This window comes from Mobula hypostoma, chromosome 4 (genome assembly GCF_963921235.1).
Source record: "Mobula hypostoma chromosome 4, sMobHyp1.1, whole genome shotgun sequence".
NCBI classification, from domain to species: Eukaryota; Metazoa; Chordata; class Chondrichthyes; order Myliobatiformes; family Myliobatidae; genus Mobula; species Mobula hypostoma.
Genome location: NC_086100.1, coordinates 164,268,333 through 164,287,425, shown reverse-complemented (window position 1 = coordinate 164,287,425; position 19,093 = coordinate 164,268,333). Strand labels below are relative to the sequence as shown.

The 19,093-nt window shown below is 42.3% G+C and overlaps 1 protein-coding gene across 9 annotated transcripts in view; it reads right to left on the bottom strand.

The window, feature by feature from the left end:
- The window catches only part of bmpr1ba (bone morphogenetic protein receptor, type IBa), a 602,440-nt gene that overhangs the window by 178,897 nt on the left and 404,450 nt on the right, over positions 1 to 19,093 (bottom strand). The window contains exon 1 of one of the 9 annotated variants that reach the window (XM_063046870.1): positions 6,061 to 6,126. The exons of the other annotated variants lie outside the window; for them this stretch is intronic. Within the exon in view, the coding sequence (XP_062902940.1) occupies positions 6,061 to 6,063 (3 nt within the window). The 5' untranslated portion in view covers positions 6,064 to 6,126. Of the gene's footprint in view, positions 1 to 6,060; positions 6,127 to 19,093 lie in introns of those variants that run through there. 9 annotated transcript variants of the gene reach the window in all.

Sequence of the window (19,093 nt, the reverse complement as noted above, 5' to 3'; positions counted from 1 at the left end):
CTATGCCAATTAAGATGCCCTATACCATCTAGTCCCATTTGTCAGCATTAGACCCATAACCTTCTAAACCTTTCCAATCCATGTACCTCCCAACTGTCTTCTAAAAATTGTGATTGTACCTGCCTCAGCAACTTCCTCTGGCAGTTGATTCCACATAGATACTGTCCTTCCTGTTAAAAAAGTTCACACCTTAAGTTCCTATTAAATCTTTCGCTTCTCACCTTAAACTTATGGCCTCTACTTCTTGATTCCCCAAACACAGGAAAAAGACTGAGTTCTATATTCCCAGAGAACCCTGTAACACCAATCAATTCCAATTCCAATCCTCCAATTGAAAGGACTAAAGCGTGGATGTGGAGAGGATGTTTCCTATGGTGGGGATATCCAGAACTAGAGAGCACACCTTCAAAATTGAGGGCCACAGAGGTAAGGAGGATTTTTTTTAGCCTGAGAGTAGTGAATCTGTGGAATGCTCTGCCACAGACTGCGGTGGAGGCCAAGTCCGTGCATATATTTAAGGCAGAAGTTGATCGTTTCCTGATCAGATATGGTGAGAAGGCAGGTATATGAATCCAGGATCAGTCATTCAGTTCCTATGTCTTATAGTCTTATGGCCCACTAGACAAATTGCAGGACAACTCAGGGTGAATTAATAGCAAACAACGATTAACATCAAACGTACAATGCATAAACTTCTGTTTACACTGTATCTTCAAAATACCAATATGTCCCAGAGCAAAACAAATTTGACACTGAGATACTGAAAGAGCCATCATGATAGAAGGCCAACAGTTTAGTGTTAAGGAGCACCTTGAAGGTGGGAGGAGCGGTGGAGGGATGGAGAGTGTAGGGAGGAATCCATGGGCTGAGGAGGTTGAAGGTATGAGTGATGAAATCTGGGAATGCTTAAAAAAAAACCAGGACCAGGAGACTGTGGAAAGTTGAAAGGTTGGATGAGGTCACAGAGATACAACTATCACTGCAGCACTATTTATGTACTGCCCTCAGTGTAGAAAATACCCGGCGCAGGAAAGTTACTGGACAGCTATACAAACATAGTAAAATAAAATCCCTCATTTGATTTCTTAGCTGTCCTTGATTTGGCCATGTGGAAACTTTCCCCCTGAGTACAACAATGCAGAAACATCTGGAGTGAACTGGAGTCAGTGTTTTCTTAAATGCAGCAAGCCAAAGGAGCATGTCCATTTAAGGAATGCAAAGCCAAGAGATTTGATCTTCAGTTAGGATTCTGTTTTGACATAAGTTCTGAGCTTAATTGGGGTTGAATGACACAGCTGGCCAGCACTGGACTTAAACCTCTGCCCTGATGAGAGTCTCTTCCCTGAGCTACCGTACGGGACCCATGGAATGCAGCATGCTCCACTAGTGAACTCCAAGTGCTCTGCATACAGGCGTCAGAACTGTTTGGGAGGCAAAGCGAAAAGCCGGTCTTAAAAGATCTACAAAAAGATCATTTGAATTGAGAGTGGCTGGCAAGAGATACGGGATACAGTACCACAGGTTACAAACAAGAACTTCCAGATCTTCCAAATTGTTTCTATGTTTTGGTCACCAAATTACAGGAAGGATATAAATAAGGTTGAAAGAGTGCAGAGAAGGTTTACAAGGATGCTGCCGAGACTTGAGAAACTCAATTACAGAGAAAGGTTGAATAGGTTGGGACTTTATTCCGTAGAAGAATGAGGGGAGATTTGATAGAGGTATATAAAATTATGATGGGTATAGATAGAGTGAATGCAAGCAGGCTTTTTCCACTGAGGCAAGGGGAGAAAAAAACCAGAGGACATGGGTTAAGGGTGAGGGGGGAAAAGTTTAAAGGGAACATTAGGGGGGGGGCTTCTTCATACAGAGAGTGGTGGGAGTATGGAATGAGCTGCCAGACGAGGTGGTAAATGCGGGTTCTTTTTTAACATTTAAGAATAAATTGTACAGATACATGGATGGGAGGTGTATGGAGGGATATGGTCCGTGTGCAGGTCAGTGGGACTAGGCAGAAAATGGTTCGGCACAGCCAAGAAGGGCCAGAAGGCCTGTTTCTGTGCTGTAGTTTCTATGGTTTCTATCCCTTCATTCCGCATGGGACATAACCTAGAGGTAAATGCTCATGTCATCAGTGTTGTCACTGGGGTTTCAGTAACATTCACAGACAATCCCTTGAGACTGAGGATGACTTGCTTCCACTCCGGCACTGTGGGTCATGAGGCAACAGATGAGGCTGATGCGGGAACCACAGACTCTTCCACAAATGGGGTAGGTGGGGGGTTTGTTTATTGGCTTATTATTGTCACAGTAAAAAAATGCATTGCAGGCCATCTACACTGATAATCACATCAATACATTGAGGCAGTACGAGGGAAACTAATAATAGAATGCAGAATGAAGTGTTACAGTAACCAAGAGAGGGCAAGCAGACAATAAGGTGCAATAACATGCTGAGTATTGCAGATTGTGAGATCAAGAGTCCACCTTATTGCTGTAGGTTAATAGTTTGTGTGATGGTCCACACAAGACAAGAGCATTACATGAGTAATAATAGCAGCCCTTTAGATCTAATACTGAAATGGAGAACTCTGAAAAGTAAGTTTGATTTCATGGCTTCAGGACGGACATGGAGAAGAAATTGGTGGAGATGTCACAGATTATAAGGTCACTGGGCATTTCCAAATCACACTGCTGATTGCTGTTTTGAGTTATTCATCTCTTCTTATTTGTCATAAGTTACTACCCCCAATGCCAGCTGTTGCCCTGATCCCAACTATGGCTCAGTCGTTAGGTATCTCTTTTGTCTCTGAATCACAAGTTCATAGTGCAGTAGTAGAGTGCAGCTCAGGAAGTGGCCCATGCTGTTAGTGCCAAACACAATGCTAAACTAAACTATACTCCGGACTATTCTTTTCCTCCCATAGATGTTGTTCGGCCTGCTTAGTTCCAGCAGATTGCTTGTTGCTCCACATTCCAGCATGAGCAGTCTCTCATGTATCCATTAAACTAAATATTTTCTGTCTGAAAATGATCCATTTTCGTCCATTCTCTGCATATTCCTGTGCCTATCTATACTCAGAATGCCAATATCATACCTTCTTCTACTAATAGCCCCAACAGTCTGTTCCAAGCACTTGTCACTGTGTAAAAAAAACTTAGCACACACATCTCCTTTAAACTTTCCTAATCTCTCACTTTAAATGTATTTGTATGTTCCCGTGCAGTATTATTCTACACTCAGTAGGCACTTTATCGCATACAAGACTGTACCTAATAAAGTGGCAAAAGAGGGTGGAACCCAACGTGGTCTTCTGATGCTGTAGCCCACTTCAAAGTTCAATATGCTGCATGTACAGAAATGCTCTTCTGCACACCAATGTTGTAAACTGTGGTTATATGAGTTACTGTCACCTTCCTGTCAGGTTAAACCAGTCTGGCCATTCTCCTCTGACCTCTCTCACTAACAAGGCACTTTTGCCCAGAGAACTGCCACTCACTGGATGAATCTTGGTTTTCCTTTGCACCATTCTCTGTAAACTCTAGAGACTGTTACGTGTGAAAATCTCAGGAGATCAATAGTTTCTGAGATACTCAAACCACCCCGCCTGGCACCAACAATCATTCCACGATCAAAGTCACTTCGATCACATTTATTCCTCATTCTGATGTTTGATCTGAACAACAACTGAACCTCTTGATCATGTTTGTATGCTTTTATGCTTTGAGTTGCTGCCACAATTGGCTGATTAGATATTTGTAATAAGGAGGAGATGTACCTCAAAAAGTGGCCATTAATTATATGTTTATGAATTGATAGAGAATGGCCTGTAATATGGCATGCAGGCATACTACAGTTTCACAATTTGCAAAAACATAGCCTGAAATCCATGCTCTGCTGAATGTCTTTATATGGGAGATTATCACTATGATAATGATGATGGATATTCCTCACATGACAAACTATAACAAACAATTTGAGTGGGAGCTTGCCAGGCACAAATGAGTTCCTCCATTTGTCTTATTTCAACAGTGATGACAATGCAAAATAATTTCATTGGTTTGGTGATGTCCTGAGGTGACACAGGGCATCAGAGAAGTCCAAATGTTTCTCTATCTTGAGATCAATTGTACATTAATTGCTCTCTCAGAGACACAGGGGAGAAAGGTATATAAGAATCTGCTGAAAAGGTGAGGTGAAAACTTTCTGGGGAAGGTTTGAGTGGGGCAGGATCATTTGCACAGTCGAGATGGACCAAATGGCCTCATGCTGTACACCACATTCTGGAAGACTCACCTAAACAGCAATGCAATAGGAACTACCGATTCACAAATAACTGGGCCCAACTAACCCACCCCTTACTCTTCAAGGTCTCTGACCTCCCTCAACATTCTTCCGCACTTCCTGAGGTGGACACAGCTCAGTACATCATGAAATCCAGCCTCCTCTCCATTATCTACACTTCCCACTGCCTTAGGAGACCAGCCAACTTAATCAATGACCAATCTCACTGCAGTCATTATCTCTTCTCCCTCTTCACTCTGGCAAATGATACAAAGTCTTGATAATAAGTACTTCCACGCGCAAGGAAAGTTTCAATCCTGCTGTTATAAGACTCTTGAATATCCTTTTTTTTTACAATAAAAATGGTTTCTTGATCACTTAATCTACTTTATCATGCACCTTATTTGTCCACAGGCAGTGCACTGTACTGTAACATGATAATCTGCAATTTGTTGTTCTTTTTTCATTTGTACCATGTTTGGATGGACCTGTCTGAATTAGTGAAAGAAGCTCACTGTATCTTGACACTTGTGACAATAATAAACCAATTACCAGTTACCCCTGAAGTCTCTGACTATACTTCTTAGCTACTCCTGAGGTCAGCATCCTCTCTCTTGACCCCGCTAGGGTCTCCAGCCCTTCTGTCAGCCTCTCTTAGTGGATTCCAACTACCTACCCTTGTCCTCAGTGGACTCCAGGAACTAAGCCAATCATACACCCTCCCTCAGCAATGAATTACAGTCCCCGAGTAATGGGCATTGAAAAAACAGAATATAGGTCAAAGAACAGAAAAGCACAGGAACGGGTCATTCGGTGCATGATGTTAGGGCTAACTAATTAAGTTAGGAATCAAATGCCCAATTAAAGTAATCCCTTCTGCCTACACAAAGTTTGTATCTTTCCTTTTGCTAAACATTCATTTGTCTATCAAAAAGCCTCTTAAGCACTTCTATCCTATTTGCCCCAGCCACCATCCTGGGCTTCGCATTCCAGGCACCCACCACACCCTGCATAAAAATTCCCTTTGAATTTATCCCCACTTACCTCGAAAGCACGCCCTCTTGTATTAGGCATTTCAATGCTGGGGAAAGCACCATGGCTGTCTACTATATCTATGTATTCCTCTCATAATCTTATAAACCTTTATCATGTCTCCTCTACGCCTGCACTGTTCTACAGAAAACAACCCAAGGTTGTTCAACCTCTCTTTATATTAAGTGCCCTCTAATGCAAGAAGCATCCTGGTAAACCTTCTCTGCACATTCTCCGAAGCTTGTTTCATCCTTCCTATAAAGAACAACCAGAACTAAATGCAATACTCCAAGTGCGGTCGGACTAATGTTTTATGAAGCTGCAACATAACTTTCCAACTCTTGAATTCAGTTCCTCAACTAATAAAGGCAAACATGCCATATTGTCTTTATTTCCCTATCAATCTGTGCAGCCGCTTTCATGGAGCTAAGAGCCCTGTGCACATCAACACTGTTAAGAGTCTTGCCATTAACAGTGTACTATCCCTTTACATTTGATCTCCCATAACTGTAGCACTTCGCATTTGACCTGTTGAAACTCCATCTGTCATTTCTCTGCCCGTAAGTGCAATTATGATTATGAAGACACGTAGTCCTCTTTTATTGTCATTTAGTAATGCATGCATTAAGAAATGATACATTATTTCCTCCGGTATGATATCACAAAACACAGGACAGACCAAGACTGAAAAAACTGACAAAACCACATAACTATAACATACAGTTACAACAGTGCAACAATACCATAACTTGATGAAGAAGTCCATGAGCACAGTAAAGTTCAAAGTTTCTCAAATGCCCCACATCTCACGCAGAGGGGAGAAGGAAGAAAAACTCTCCCTGCCATGCCGACCACAATCCGACTCTAAGTCACCCGAAAACTTCAAGCTCTGATCAGCTCTCCGACACCGAGTACTGAGCGCCATCTCTGTCCGAACGATTCGACCTCCTCGGTTGCCAAAAGCAGGCAAGGCCGGGGATTTTGAGGCCTACCCTCCAAAAGATTCCTGACCACACAGTAACGACAGCAGCGAACAGACGTTTCAGAAATTTCTCCAGATGTTCCTCTGTGTTTTCACGTCCATTCTCCATCAAATCAGAATTGTCCACGGCACCTATTTAACAGATACGATATCATTTTTTCACCGGAGGGCTGCGCATACGCAGGCGCGCCGCCATCTTCTCCTCCCGCCTCCATTATCCTGCATTATCCTTTGCCAGTCTTCTACACTATATACAGCACTACCAATCTTCATAGTGGCTGCAAGCTTGCAAAACAATTTTATCTACATTTTTATCCAGGTCATTTATGTATGATCACAAACAGCAGAAGTCCCTGTAATGATCCCTGCAGATCACCACTAGGCACAGACAGAACAAGTCCCATCAAATACTACCCTTTTATATTGAAGCTAATTCTAAATCCAAATGGTCAATTCACCATGGATCTCATGCATGTTAATCTTCTGGATGAATCTCCCAACACGGATCTTATCAAACATCTTACTAAAATCCATGTAGAAAACATGTCTACCTTCTACACATCTTCATCAGCTTCTCCAAAAACACGCCACACACAAAGCCATGCTGACTGACCCTAATTAGGCATTGATTTTTAAACTGGTCATAAATCCTACCCCTAAGAATCCACCCCAATAACTTCCCTACCACTGACATGAGATTCACCAGACTATAGTTTCCAGGATTATCCCTATTTTCCCGTCTTGAATAATGCAACAACTTTAGCTATTCACCAGTCCTCTGGGACCTCAGTTGTGGCTAGAGAGGCCACTATGATATTGGGTAAAGACCCAGCAAATCTCTTGCCATTCTCAGTAACTTGAAGTATTTCCTATCTGGCCCAGAGAACTAGTCCACCTTAATATTTTTTTCAGAAACTCAACACTACCTTCTTCTTTATTTTGAATGCCCTTACACATTAGCACACTCCACAAAGATCTACCTATTCTCCAAGCGCTTCTGATAGGAAAAGTGCTGGTGCAAAGTACTCTTTAGGACCCTATCCACATCCTCTACCTCCAAAAACATAGAACACTAAGGCACCACTCACAACACGCTGGAGGAACTCAGCAGGTCGGGCAGTATCCCGTGGAAACGATCAGTCAATGTTTTGGGCCGGAACCCTTCGTCAGGACCCCAGCATCTGCAGAGTATTTTGTGTTTACGGAATACTAAGGCTCAGTACTGCATAAACACAAGAGATTCTGCAGATACTAGAAATCTAGAGCAATATACACAAACTGAAGAAGGAACTCAGTCGGTCAGGGAGTATCTCTGGAAATTAATGCACAGTCAATGTTTTGGGCTAAAATTCTTCATCATGATTCAGTACAATACAAGCCTTCTGGCCATGATGTTGGGCCAATATTTTAGCTTACTCTAAGATCAATCTAACCTTTACATCCTAGATAGCCCTCTGCTTTTCCATCACTCTTGTGGCTACCCTCAAATATTATCCTCTGCCTTTTATATACAAGCTAATTCTAAATCCAAATGGTCAATTCACCATGGATCCCATGCATGTTAATCTTGGTGGGCATGTGGCCAAGTGGTTAAGGCATTGGACTAGCGACCTGAAGGTCGTGAGTTCGAGCCCCAGCCGAGGCAACGTGTTGTGTCCTTGAGCAAGGCTCTTAATCACACATTGCTCTGCGACGACACTGGTGCCAAGCTGTATGGGTCCTAATGCCCTTCCCTTGGACAACTTTGGTGTCATGGAGAAGGGGGTCTTGCAGCATGGGCAACTGCTGGCCTTCCATTCAACCTTGCCCAGGCCTGCGCCCTGGAAAGTGAAGACTTTCCAGGCGCAGATCCATGTTCTCGCAAGACTAACGGATGCCTTTGTGGCTACCTAAGAGTTTCTTAATGTACCTGCCTCTACCGCCCTTTTACCCCTTTATCCTTGAGTGGATCCTTGAGACCTCTTTCTCATTATCCTCTTGCCATTAATGTATGAAAAGAATTCTTTGGGATTTTCTTTCATCCTACTTGTCAGAGACTTTCAGGGTTCCTCCTGGCTTTCTTAATTCCCCTCATAGGTTCTTTTCTGGCTTCCTTACAACAATCACACAATAAGCAGTGGGTATGGCCCAGTCCATTCACAGGTAAAGCCTTCCTCACCATTGAGTACTGTTACAGGAAAGCAACATCCATCAGCAAGGACCTCCACCATCCAGGCCATGTTCTCTTCTCACTGCTACCATCAGGAAAAAGATACAGGAGCCTCAGGACCCACCCACCTGGTTCAAGAATAATTATTTTCCCTCAACAGGCTCTTGAACCAGAGGGAATAACTTTACTCATCCCATTACCGAATTTTTCCCATAACCTGTGGACTCACTATCAGAATTCTTCATTTCATGTTCTCAATATTTATTGGTTATTTACTTACTATTATTATTTCTTTTTTCTCTTTCTTTTTGTACTTGCACAGTTTGCTGTTTCTTTTTGCACATTGGTTGTTGTCTGCTCTGTTGGGTGAGGCTTTTCATTTATTCTGTTATACTGCTCGTATTTACTATGATTGCCTGCAAGATAGTGAATCTCAGGGCTGTATGTGGTGACACGTATGTCCTTTGATATAAATTTACTTTGAACTTTGAACCTTTTCAAAAGCATAATTAATGTAAAAGAATATTGTTTTCTGCAATTTTGACTGCATGTCATTCATAACTCAGCTGCAATTTTTTGAAGTCCAGATCTCACTTTAGCTGGGGCCCTAATGTTTCCTGCAATTCTCACATTAGCCATTGCTAAACTGAGTGTACAATTAGCAAAGCAACAATAACATCAGTTATTGAAGTTAGAATTATCACCCTAATCTATCAAGGCAGTGCAAGCACATAGAGAAGGAAATTGATAGGAGTTAAGTCCAGAAAGGGTGGCCTCACTGGCAGGGTGCTGGTTATTAATGAGAACCCAAGACTTCGCCTTTATCCTTTATCCAGTGCTGAAGGCAGGATGCACCATCCTCAGGAGATCAGTAGTACCTCAATGGCCCAGAGTTCCATGAAAACTGAGCAAAATACATATATTCAAGCATCATTTCTACTGCTAGTTATCCTATCAAGCCGTGCATGGCCACAAGTAACATTAACCACACTGGCATTGGATCCTAGCAAAGAAATTGCTCTGGTTGCCATTGACTCTTCTGAGATTATTGTGCCTGGGGATCTTACAGTCAGACCACATGAAATGCTTCCCTGACTAAAGCCTCCAGAGTTATGGAACTTATATCAGAATCAAATTGCTACGTTTAAGTTTCATGCAATGACAGAGTCAGGAAAACGACTATTTGATTATACTTCCCTATTGCACAGATGGAGGCCATTTGACCTCTGAGTCCATGCTGCCTCTCTGAACAACATCACTAGTTGACACATCACAACATCAAAACTAAACTGAACACAGTCCAGCACATCACACAAACCAATCTTCCATCCTTGGACTCACTTCACACTGCACGCTGTCGGAGCAGTGCTGCCAGGATAATCAAGGACACGATCCACCCAGCCAACACACTTTTCCCCCCTCTTCCCTCCGGGAGAAGGCTCAGGAACTTGAAGACTCGTATGGCTAGATTTGGGAACGGATCCTGACCCAGATCTGGGCCATACCCTCCAAATATCTGGACCTGCCTCTCGGTTTTTTTGCACTACCTTACTTCCCCTTTTCTATTTTCTATTTATGATTTGTAATTTAAATTTTTAATATTTACTATCGATTTGTACTCCAGGGAGCACGAAGAGCAGAATCAAATATTGCTATGATGATTGTATGCTCTAGTATCAATTGTTTGGTGACAATAAAGTATAAAGTATAAAAGTAGTTCCATTCACAAACTCACAATATTTCCCCATAACGTATTCTCTCCCACATTCCCATCGATGGCCTTAGATCCTACTACTCACCTACATATCAGTAATCACTTACAGCAGCCAATTAACCTGGTAACATGCATACCTTTAGGGTGTGGGAGGAAAGTGGATCACCCTGGGGTAAGTGTTCATAGGGTAAAAGGCAAACTCCACACAGACAGCACTGGAGGTCAGAATCGACCTTGGGTCACTGGAAATGAGGTGCAGCAGCACCAGCTACTGTGCTACGCATGTGGCCCATTCAGTCTGTGTACACTCTTTGAAAGAACATTGTCAGTTCTATTCCTCACTATTCTTTCTCCACAGTCCTGCAAACATTTCATTTTCAACTACCTATCCCATTTTATTGTGAGAGTACAGCAGTCAACCTGCTTGCAGTGCCCTTGCCGGCAACAGCTTAATCATGTTTTGTCAGCTGTTTATCAAGCACATCATACTATCGAAAGTTTTCATTCAGTTATATTAATGGTGCACTACAAGGGCATATTGTACTGATTTTATGACCGTGCTTGCTCACAGTAGGAGAACCTGGTATCCATCCTCAGACCAGTCAGCTTCCAGATGAGCCTCAGTTAAGTTGGTGGGTGAGCCATCAACTTTCTGAACTCACAGAAAAGGTCATGTTTTTCTTTGAAGTATCCAAATAAATTAAAGCAATCATTTTCAGATCTTTTAACACGACTCTCAACAATTATGTCATTATATTTTCATTATGCATGGTACTATAACTGGACTGCACTGACTAAATGTACAACATATTTTGAGTGATGAGTTTGAATTCACTTCCAGACCAGACCTCTAAAACATGGGTTCCCAACCTGAGATCCACAGACTCCTTGCTTAATAATATTGGTCCATGGCATAAAAAAGGTTGGATAGCCCCTGCTCTAAAACAACAGAGCTGTATTGAGAAGCAGAGTTGGACACAGAGGATGTGGTCTGACTGTAGTGCCAGTGAGTCACACAGCATGGAAACAGGCCCTTCAGCCCAAGTGTTCCATGCTGACTATCTACTCTAATTCCATTTGCCCATACCTTCCTTATTCATGTACCCATCAAAGTGCCTTTTAAAAGTTGTTTATGTACCTACCTCAACCACTTCCTTTGGCAGGTCATCCCATTAACTGAACACCCTCTGGGTGAAAAAGTCAACTCTCAGATTCCTATGAAATCCCTCCCCTCTCACTCTAAACCTATTCCCTCCCATTCTTGATTCTTTAACACTGAGGAAAGGCTATGCACACGCACCCTAACTATACTTGTAATTTTATACTCTTCTATAAAGAACACTGTTCATTCTCCCATACTCCAAAGAAAAAAGTGCCAACGTTTCTAAAACAAATCCATAATAATCAGCTGAACTGGTATTCAAAGTACACATATATGTAATGCCCTCCACTTGCACAGATTAGTGCAGAACAAAAAACATTCATTAAATCTGACACTATCCAGGTCTAAGCACCCCACTTGCTTGGCACCCGATCCAGCACCCCAAATATTCATCCCCTTTACCACTGACAAACCATATCCACTATGCAGTTAGCCACCAATGTAACATATCCAAAACCCACATACTTCCGGAGGCAGTGGTGGGGACAGAAGCTCTTGAAGTATTAGAAAAGTATCTACATGAACACGTGATTTACCAATGCATATGGACCATGTGTTGGTGAATGGGATTAGTATTGTGCTTGATGTCTGACATGGGCATGATAATCTAAATGCCACCTTGCCAGGCCCCATCCATAGGAGAGGAACGTTTCCACCTATCCCCTCCTAGCCTCTTACTTCATCTCCCCAAACCCAACGAACCACCTTTCACCTCAACTGGACTCACCTATCCCCCATCCGCGTGTACTCCTTCCTTTCTCCCTATCTTCTCATTCTGGCTTCTGCTCCCTTCTCTTCCAGTCCTGATTAAAGGTTTTGGCCTAAAACATTGACTGTTAATTCCCCTCCATAGCTGCTGGCTGACCTGCTGAGCTTCTCCACCATTTTGCATGTGTTACCCAAGAAAAATTGTTTTGATTCACCTGTCCCATCAGAGGATTTCAGAGTCACCTAGCTGCCTAAGAATCAGTTCAAAGTCCTAATTAATCTTCTGTTCTGGTGACTGTTTAATATCCCACTAGCTCTCTCCTGGGATGCTTAATGTCCCATTATCTTTCTCTATCACATTTGGTTACCTTAAAGGATTCTGTCAGCTGGACAATGTCATGCATAGAAATTTTGAGGCTGATAAACAGAGGAGTGTAAGACTAGTGAAAAGATTAAGTTGCTGCATCTAGCTGTACAGATCGATTAGCACTGTATCTTTATTTCTGAATACTAATCCAAATTCACCAGTTATAAAATAGCTGGGAACCGACGGTGCAATATGCAGTGGCTTGAACAGCAGCAGGCTCACAGGTTTGCCACTGAAACGTGTAAAACAGACAGTTTTAAGTTGTTATCATGAAAACTGTCATCTCATCCCTGCAACCTCATTTGACAATGAGCACAGTGGGAGCCTTGGCTTGAGAAAGAGAGGCCGACACAATTTATTCGATGGAGAAAATATTTGCATAATTCACAAGCTTCGTCTTAGACCTTTGATCAAAGTCAGGGAGTTAGCATGAAACAACGATTACCTTCCTTCTATCAGCTTTGCCCTCATGCCACAGGTTAATAAAACTTAGCCACATTCACAACCTAAAGCCTGTCTAATTTGCGTTAAAATGCCAACAACAAGCTGGAGGTTTAGATCGGGGTTAATCCCCTTATGAAAAGAGCTGTTAAACTTTGTCTGCTAATTCAAAATCCCAAGGCAATACTTGGAAGAAAAGCAGGAAGGTTTGAGCAATAGAAGAGGTACAGAACAAAAACCGAACCCCCAGACCATCAAGTCCGTGCCAGCCATCTATTCTAACCCTATTTAACAGCACCTGGTCCACCGCCTTCAATGCCTTTGCAATTAAGTGTTTATCTTGATATTGCTCAAATGTGAGAATCTTATGCTGTGTTCCAGATTCCAACCACTATCAGGATGAAAAAAAATTCTTCCCCAGATCTCCTCTAAACGGCCCATCCCTTGCCTTAAACCTCTGCCCTCTAGTTTTGAAGAGCTCTGTAATTGGGAATGGTTTATCCCCATCAAGGGATCAAAGGCTAACAACCACCATTATAAGTTTCTAGACTTCAATCACGTATCCCTACAGCTTCCACATCTCCAAGGAAAACAAACCATGTTTATCCAATCGTATTTCACAGAAACAGGCCAGTCAGCCCACCTGTCCTTACTGACCATCATGTAACCATCTGTAAACACGAGGAAATCTGCAGATGCTGGAATTTCAAGCAACACACATAAAGGTTGCTGGTGAACGCAGCAGGCCAGGCAGCATCTCTAGGAGTTCTGACTAGCGAATGCCCTACCTCCCCCTCGTACCCCATTTGTTATTTATTTATATACACACCTTCTTTTTCTCTCTCTCCTTTTTCTCCCTCTGTCCCTCTCACTATACCCCTTGCCCATCCTCTGGGCTCCTCCCCCCTTTTCCTTCTCCCTAGACCTCCAGTCCTATGGTCCTCTCATATCCCTTTTGCTAATCAACTGTCCAGCTCTTGGCTCCATCCCTCCCACTCCTGTCTTTTCCTATCATTTCAGATCTCCCCCTCTCCCTCCCACTTTCAAATCTCTGACTAGCTCTTCTTTCAGTTAGTCCTGATGAAGGGTCTCGGCCCGAAACGTCGACTGTACCTCTTTCTAGAGGTGCTGCCTGACCTGCTACGTTCACCAGCAACTTTTATGTAACCATCTGTCCTAATCCCATTTATCAGCACTAAGCCAAAAGCTTCTCTGCCTTGACAACTAAAGTGTTCATCCAGATTCTCTTAAATGCCATGAGAGTCACTGCGCTCACCAGCTCCTCAGGTCGTAAGCTCCAGTTTCCAATCACCCTCTGAAATAAAAGGCACTTCCAAATCCCCCTAAAATTCTTATCACTCTATATTAAAGTTGCCCTCTGATTTTATACATCTCTCCTTTGGGGGAAAGAAGTGCCATAATCCGTAGGAAGTGGATAGTCAACATTTCAGATGGAAACATTTAATCTGTATGAATTATCTCCAAATTCTGTGTCTTACTGACTGATACAATCCCTGTCCAATTCCCTCCACAAATGTTGCCTGCCCCACTGAGTCCAGCAACTTGTTTTTTGCATCGTAATCCAGCATCTGCAATCACTTATATCTCCATTGTAAATCTCCCCAGTCTTATTTCAAAGATAGCCCATGGTACAGTCTAACACAGAAAAAGCCCTTTAGCCCACAGTGTCTGTGTCAAACACAATGCCAAATTGAAATTAATGTTTTCTGACTGTTCTTGATCCATATCCCTCCAATTCCTGCATATTCATGTGCCCATTTAAAACCCAATTAAGCTCCACCATCATATCTACTTTCACCAATACCTCTGTAAGCCCATTCCAATACCTCCTACTCACTTTGTAAAATGTCTGCTCTGAACATCTCCTTTAAACTCTTCCTCTCTCATCTTAAATGCTTATAGGTCAGACTGAGATTTTGACATGGGCTGGTTTCTATATCACCAAAGAAAATTCATTTCACAGCGATACCAGAGACTGCAGATGCTGGAACCTGGAACAACACAAGATCTAATGGAAGAATTCAGTGGATCTCTTCCATCCACTGATTCTGTTCAACCCTTGAGTTCTTCCTGCAGATTGTGTGAATTCATTTTACAGTCAGCTGACTGTATACGGTCATGTGGGACATCCTGAGGTTGTGGAAGATTATATGTTAATGCAAGTCCTTTTTTTGTTTAGCAGTGACGGGGACAATTTAGTGTATATTCTGCCAGATTAGTCAGTGCTCAGAAAGGTTAAATTAAAATTTCAAAATAGTTGAATGGTGAGGATATCATCACTCACCAAACTCATCGCTGGAACAGCTGCAGTTAATTAAAAAAGGATAAGACCAAAGCCACAATACATCACAGGATACAGAACAAAAATAAATAAAAGCTAGGGAGAGTTCAGAGCAGTAACCTCATCTGGTGACTACACGACACTCAACTCTCCACTAAACCTGCACAAACAGACCTGGAAATACTTTCCATCTCAAGGAATGCTCTTTCAATGGGCAAGACCCAAAAACTTGCAACGTTAATTAACAGAAAAGAAGGCCATTCCCAGCTGAACAAATTCATTCATCCTATTCCCTTCTTCTGCCAGCCACAGATCCCACCACTTGCCAGATCTTCCCCCACCAAGCCATTTCTGTCTTCCACAGCCACCACTCTCTCCACTATGCCCCATCCACCCATCCCTCCAACCCAACCTTCAATGATCCCCAGTACTTCCCCCTGCAACACTGACTTGTTCCTGCACTCCTCACTCAACACCATTCAGGTACCTAAATAGCCCTTCCAAGTGGGGCAAAGAATTATATGCACCTCCTCCAACCTCATCCACGGCATTCAGCACACCCAATGTGGTCTCCTTTGCATCAGCAAGACCAAGTGCAGCCTTGCCAACTGGTCTGCACAGCAGTTGAACTCTACCCCACAATGCCCATTCCAAACTCTCAACTGCAAGCTATTTCACCTCTTCTTCCCATTCCCACGCCAACCTACCCAACTTTGGCCTTCTCCAATCCAACACAAACTAGAAGAACAGTGTCTTATACTCTGTTTGATTAGTGTACAACTCAATGTTATGAACAGTGAATTCTCTAATTTCAGGTAACCCATGCCTTTTGTGTTCCACTCCCTCCTTCCAATCCAGCCTCGATCCTCCTATTTTTGCCCCTTTCCTATAATTCCCCATTCCAACGTCTCTGGACAGTATCACTCATTTTATTTTCTTCCCCCTCCTGGTTTCATCTTCCTACTGCCCACACCTGTAATTTATCAGATCTCCCTCTGCCCAATCAGGTTCCATCTGCTCTTCTTCGCTCACGTAGTGGTTCCCATTATCACCTTCCTCACTTATTAGATTCCAGCAATAATAACTTCTGTATTCCTCCTTATCCACACCCCTCCAGAGGTCTCTGTATTCACTTACTCCCTACCACCTCACTCCACCCATTTCTGTCTGTCTCTACAAATCACCTCTATTTCATAAGAAGTTATACAAAGAGATCGGAAAAGCTACGGCTATTTTCCCTGCGCAACCTTAAAGAAGTTTCTAAAATCACGAGGCATATAGATAAACGAATAATGACAGTGTTTTCAATATGGTAGAATTGTCTAAAATGACAGATTATGTTTAAGGGAAGAGGAGCAGGACTTAAAGGGGAACTGAGGGGTATGTTTTTCACACAAAAGGTGGTGACTATGTAGAATAAATTGCCAAAGGAAGTGTCTGAGGCAAGTACAATAACAACATTTAAAGGACAATTGGATAGCTACATGGATAAGAAATATTTAGAGGGATATGGGCCAAATGCAGACAATGGGACCTCAGGAAGGCACCTGGGTTGGCATGGACAAGCTGGGCTGAAGGGCTTGTTTCTATGCTGGATACCCATAGTTATATAACATATAATGAGTGACCACAAACAGTGGATAAAATGCTCCTTTCTTCCTCAACTTACATCCGGCTGTAACCTTTATTTCAACAATGTTAAAGTTTCTTGATTGCCAGCTTTGAATCTCTGAAGATTGTCCAACATTCCTCCCCACCACTTCGTCGTACGTAAGAAGCAAGGAGACCAGAATCAGAATCAGGCATACTATCACCAGCAGTCATGAAATTTATTGTTATGTGGCAGCAGTACATTGCAATACATAATAAAAAAAACTGTAAATTACAGTAAATTAAATAAGTAGTTCAAAAAGAGAAACAAAAAGTAGTGAGGCAGTAGTCATGGGTTCAATGTCCATTCAGAAATCTGATAGCAGAGGGAAGAAGCTGTTCCTAAATCAATGAGTGTGTGCCTTCTGGCTCCTATTCCCCCTACCTGATGGTTTCTTTGTTCATTAAGTGTTATGTCGTATGACGTAGGTAACATGGTCTTTCCATGACTGTGACTATGCTTGACAAATTCTTCTACAGAAGTGGTTTGCCATTGCCTTCTTCTGGGCAGTGTCCTTGATGGTAGCAATGAGTAGAGGGCATGTCCTGGGTGATGGAGGTCCTTAATGATAGATACCATGGTAGAAGAGTTGAGAAAATGCAGCCTCTGACAAATTCAATAAATTCTTGAAAGCATTTGGGAGAAGTTACAGAGGGAACTGGTGAGGTAAACATAGCTTTTGTCAATGTAAGCCTTGAAACTGAAAGTGAAGATTGTGATAGGATGACATACAACACTCTCTGCCTTTTAGGTGTTTCCATGGTCAATTAAAGCAGTGCACTAAATATTCAGTGACTAAAGGATGGGCTGCTGAGATAAAATTCTCGAAACGATCTGCAGGTCAGGAAATGTATGTAAAGAGAGATGTGGGTAATCAAAGAAAAGTTAAAAAGGAAAGAGTTTTAAAGTTACTGAGAAAGGCAGAAGGAGCAAAGAGAATGGAGAGATAGAGTAGAAAAGAGGTGAGACTGAATGATGTATATGAAGATGGTGCTGGTAGAGAGGGGTGGCGATGGTGTCTCTGTAGGAAGTTTCTATTGGGGAGAATGAGTAAAATCTGCAAAACCAGAAGAAGAGGGTAAAGGAATGGTAGAAATATGAGGCACAGAACTGGAATGGTTGATCATCTGAAGGTGATAAATTGGATGTTGAGTCCTGAGGGCTAGTTGAACAAGTTGATTATTTTTCAATTTTCACATTTATTTCTCTTTCCCAGACCTAGTGATGGGTCCTGAACTTGGAATATTAACTGCTTCTCTTTCCACATATGCTTCCAGATCTCAGAATCAAAATTAGGTTATTGTCACTGTCTTATATGACATGAAGTGTGTTGTTGTGCGGCAGCATTACAGTGAAATACATAAAATTATTATAAATTACAAAATAAGTATTGCAAAAAAAGGAATAATGATAGTAAGTATCATGGGTTGATGGGTCATTCAGGTATCTGATGACAGAAGGGAAGAAGCTGTTTCTTCAGCTCCTATACCTCCTCTTTGACAGTAATAACAAAAAGGCATATCCCAGATAGTGAGGGTCCTTCACAGTGGGTCTCCTCACGAAGATGTCCTCAATAATGGGGAGGGGTGTGCTCATCATTGGAGCTAGTCGAATCTACAGCCCTCTGCAGCCTCTTGTGATACGGTGAATTGGAAGCTTCATACCAGGCTGTGATACAACCTGTAAGAATGCTCTCCATGATACATCTGTAGAGTAGGGCAGGTGGCTGATCATGCATTAAGGCAACTTTAGAAGGCATTCGTCAAACTGCACTTGGAATATTGTGAGCAGTTACCTAAGGAAAGATGTGCTGGCATTGGAGAGGATCCAGAGGAGGCCACAATATCCATGTAGGGAAACGGACAGTTGACATTTTGGGCTGAGTTGACATTTTGGGTTAACGTTTATCCCAAACAAAAGATTCTGGTTGCTTACCCTTGTCCACACCTAGGCCAAAACAACTTTTTTTATATAATACTGCCCAGCTATTTGTCCATTATTCTACATTAGAGTGCTATTCTGTGGCGCTTTCTGCCTAGTTCCATCAGCCTGCACCCAGACCATAGTTCTCCATACTTCCATGTACCTATGCAAACTTTTCTTAAATGTTACAATTGAGCCAGCATCTACCACTTCCACTGGCAGCTCATTCCACACGTACACCATCCTCTGAGTGGAGAAGTATCCCATGAGAGTCCCTTTCAATATTTCACCTTTCAATACCTATTCCATTTACCAGTACTAAACCTGTACTCTTTTGTGCAAACTTTACCTTTTACCCTTAAATGTGCATTTGTTTT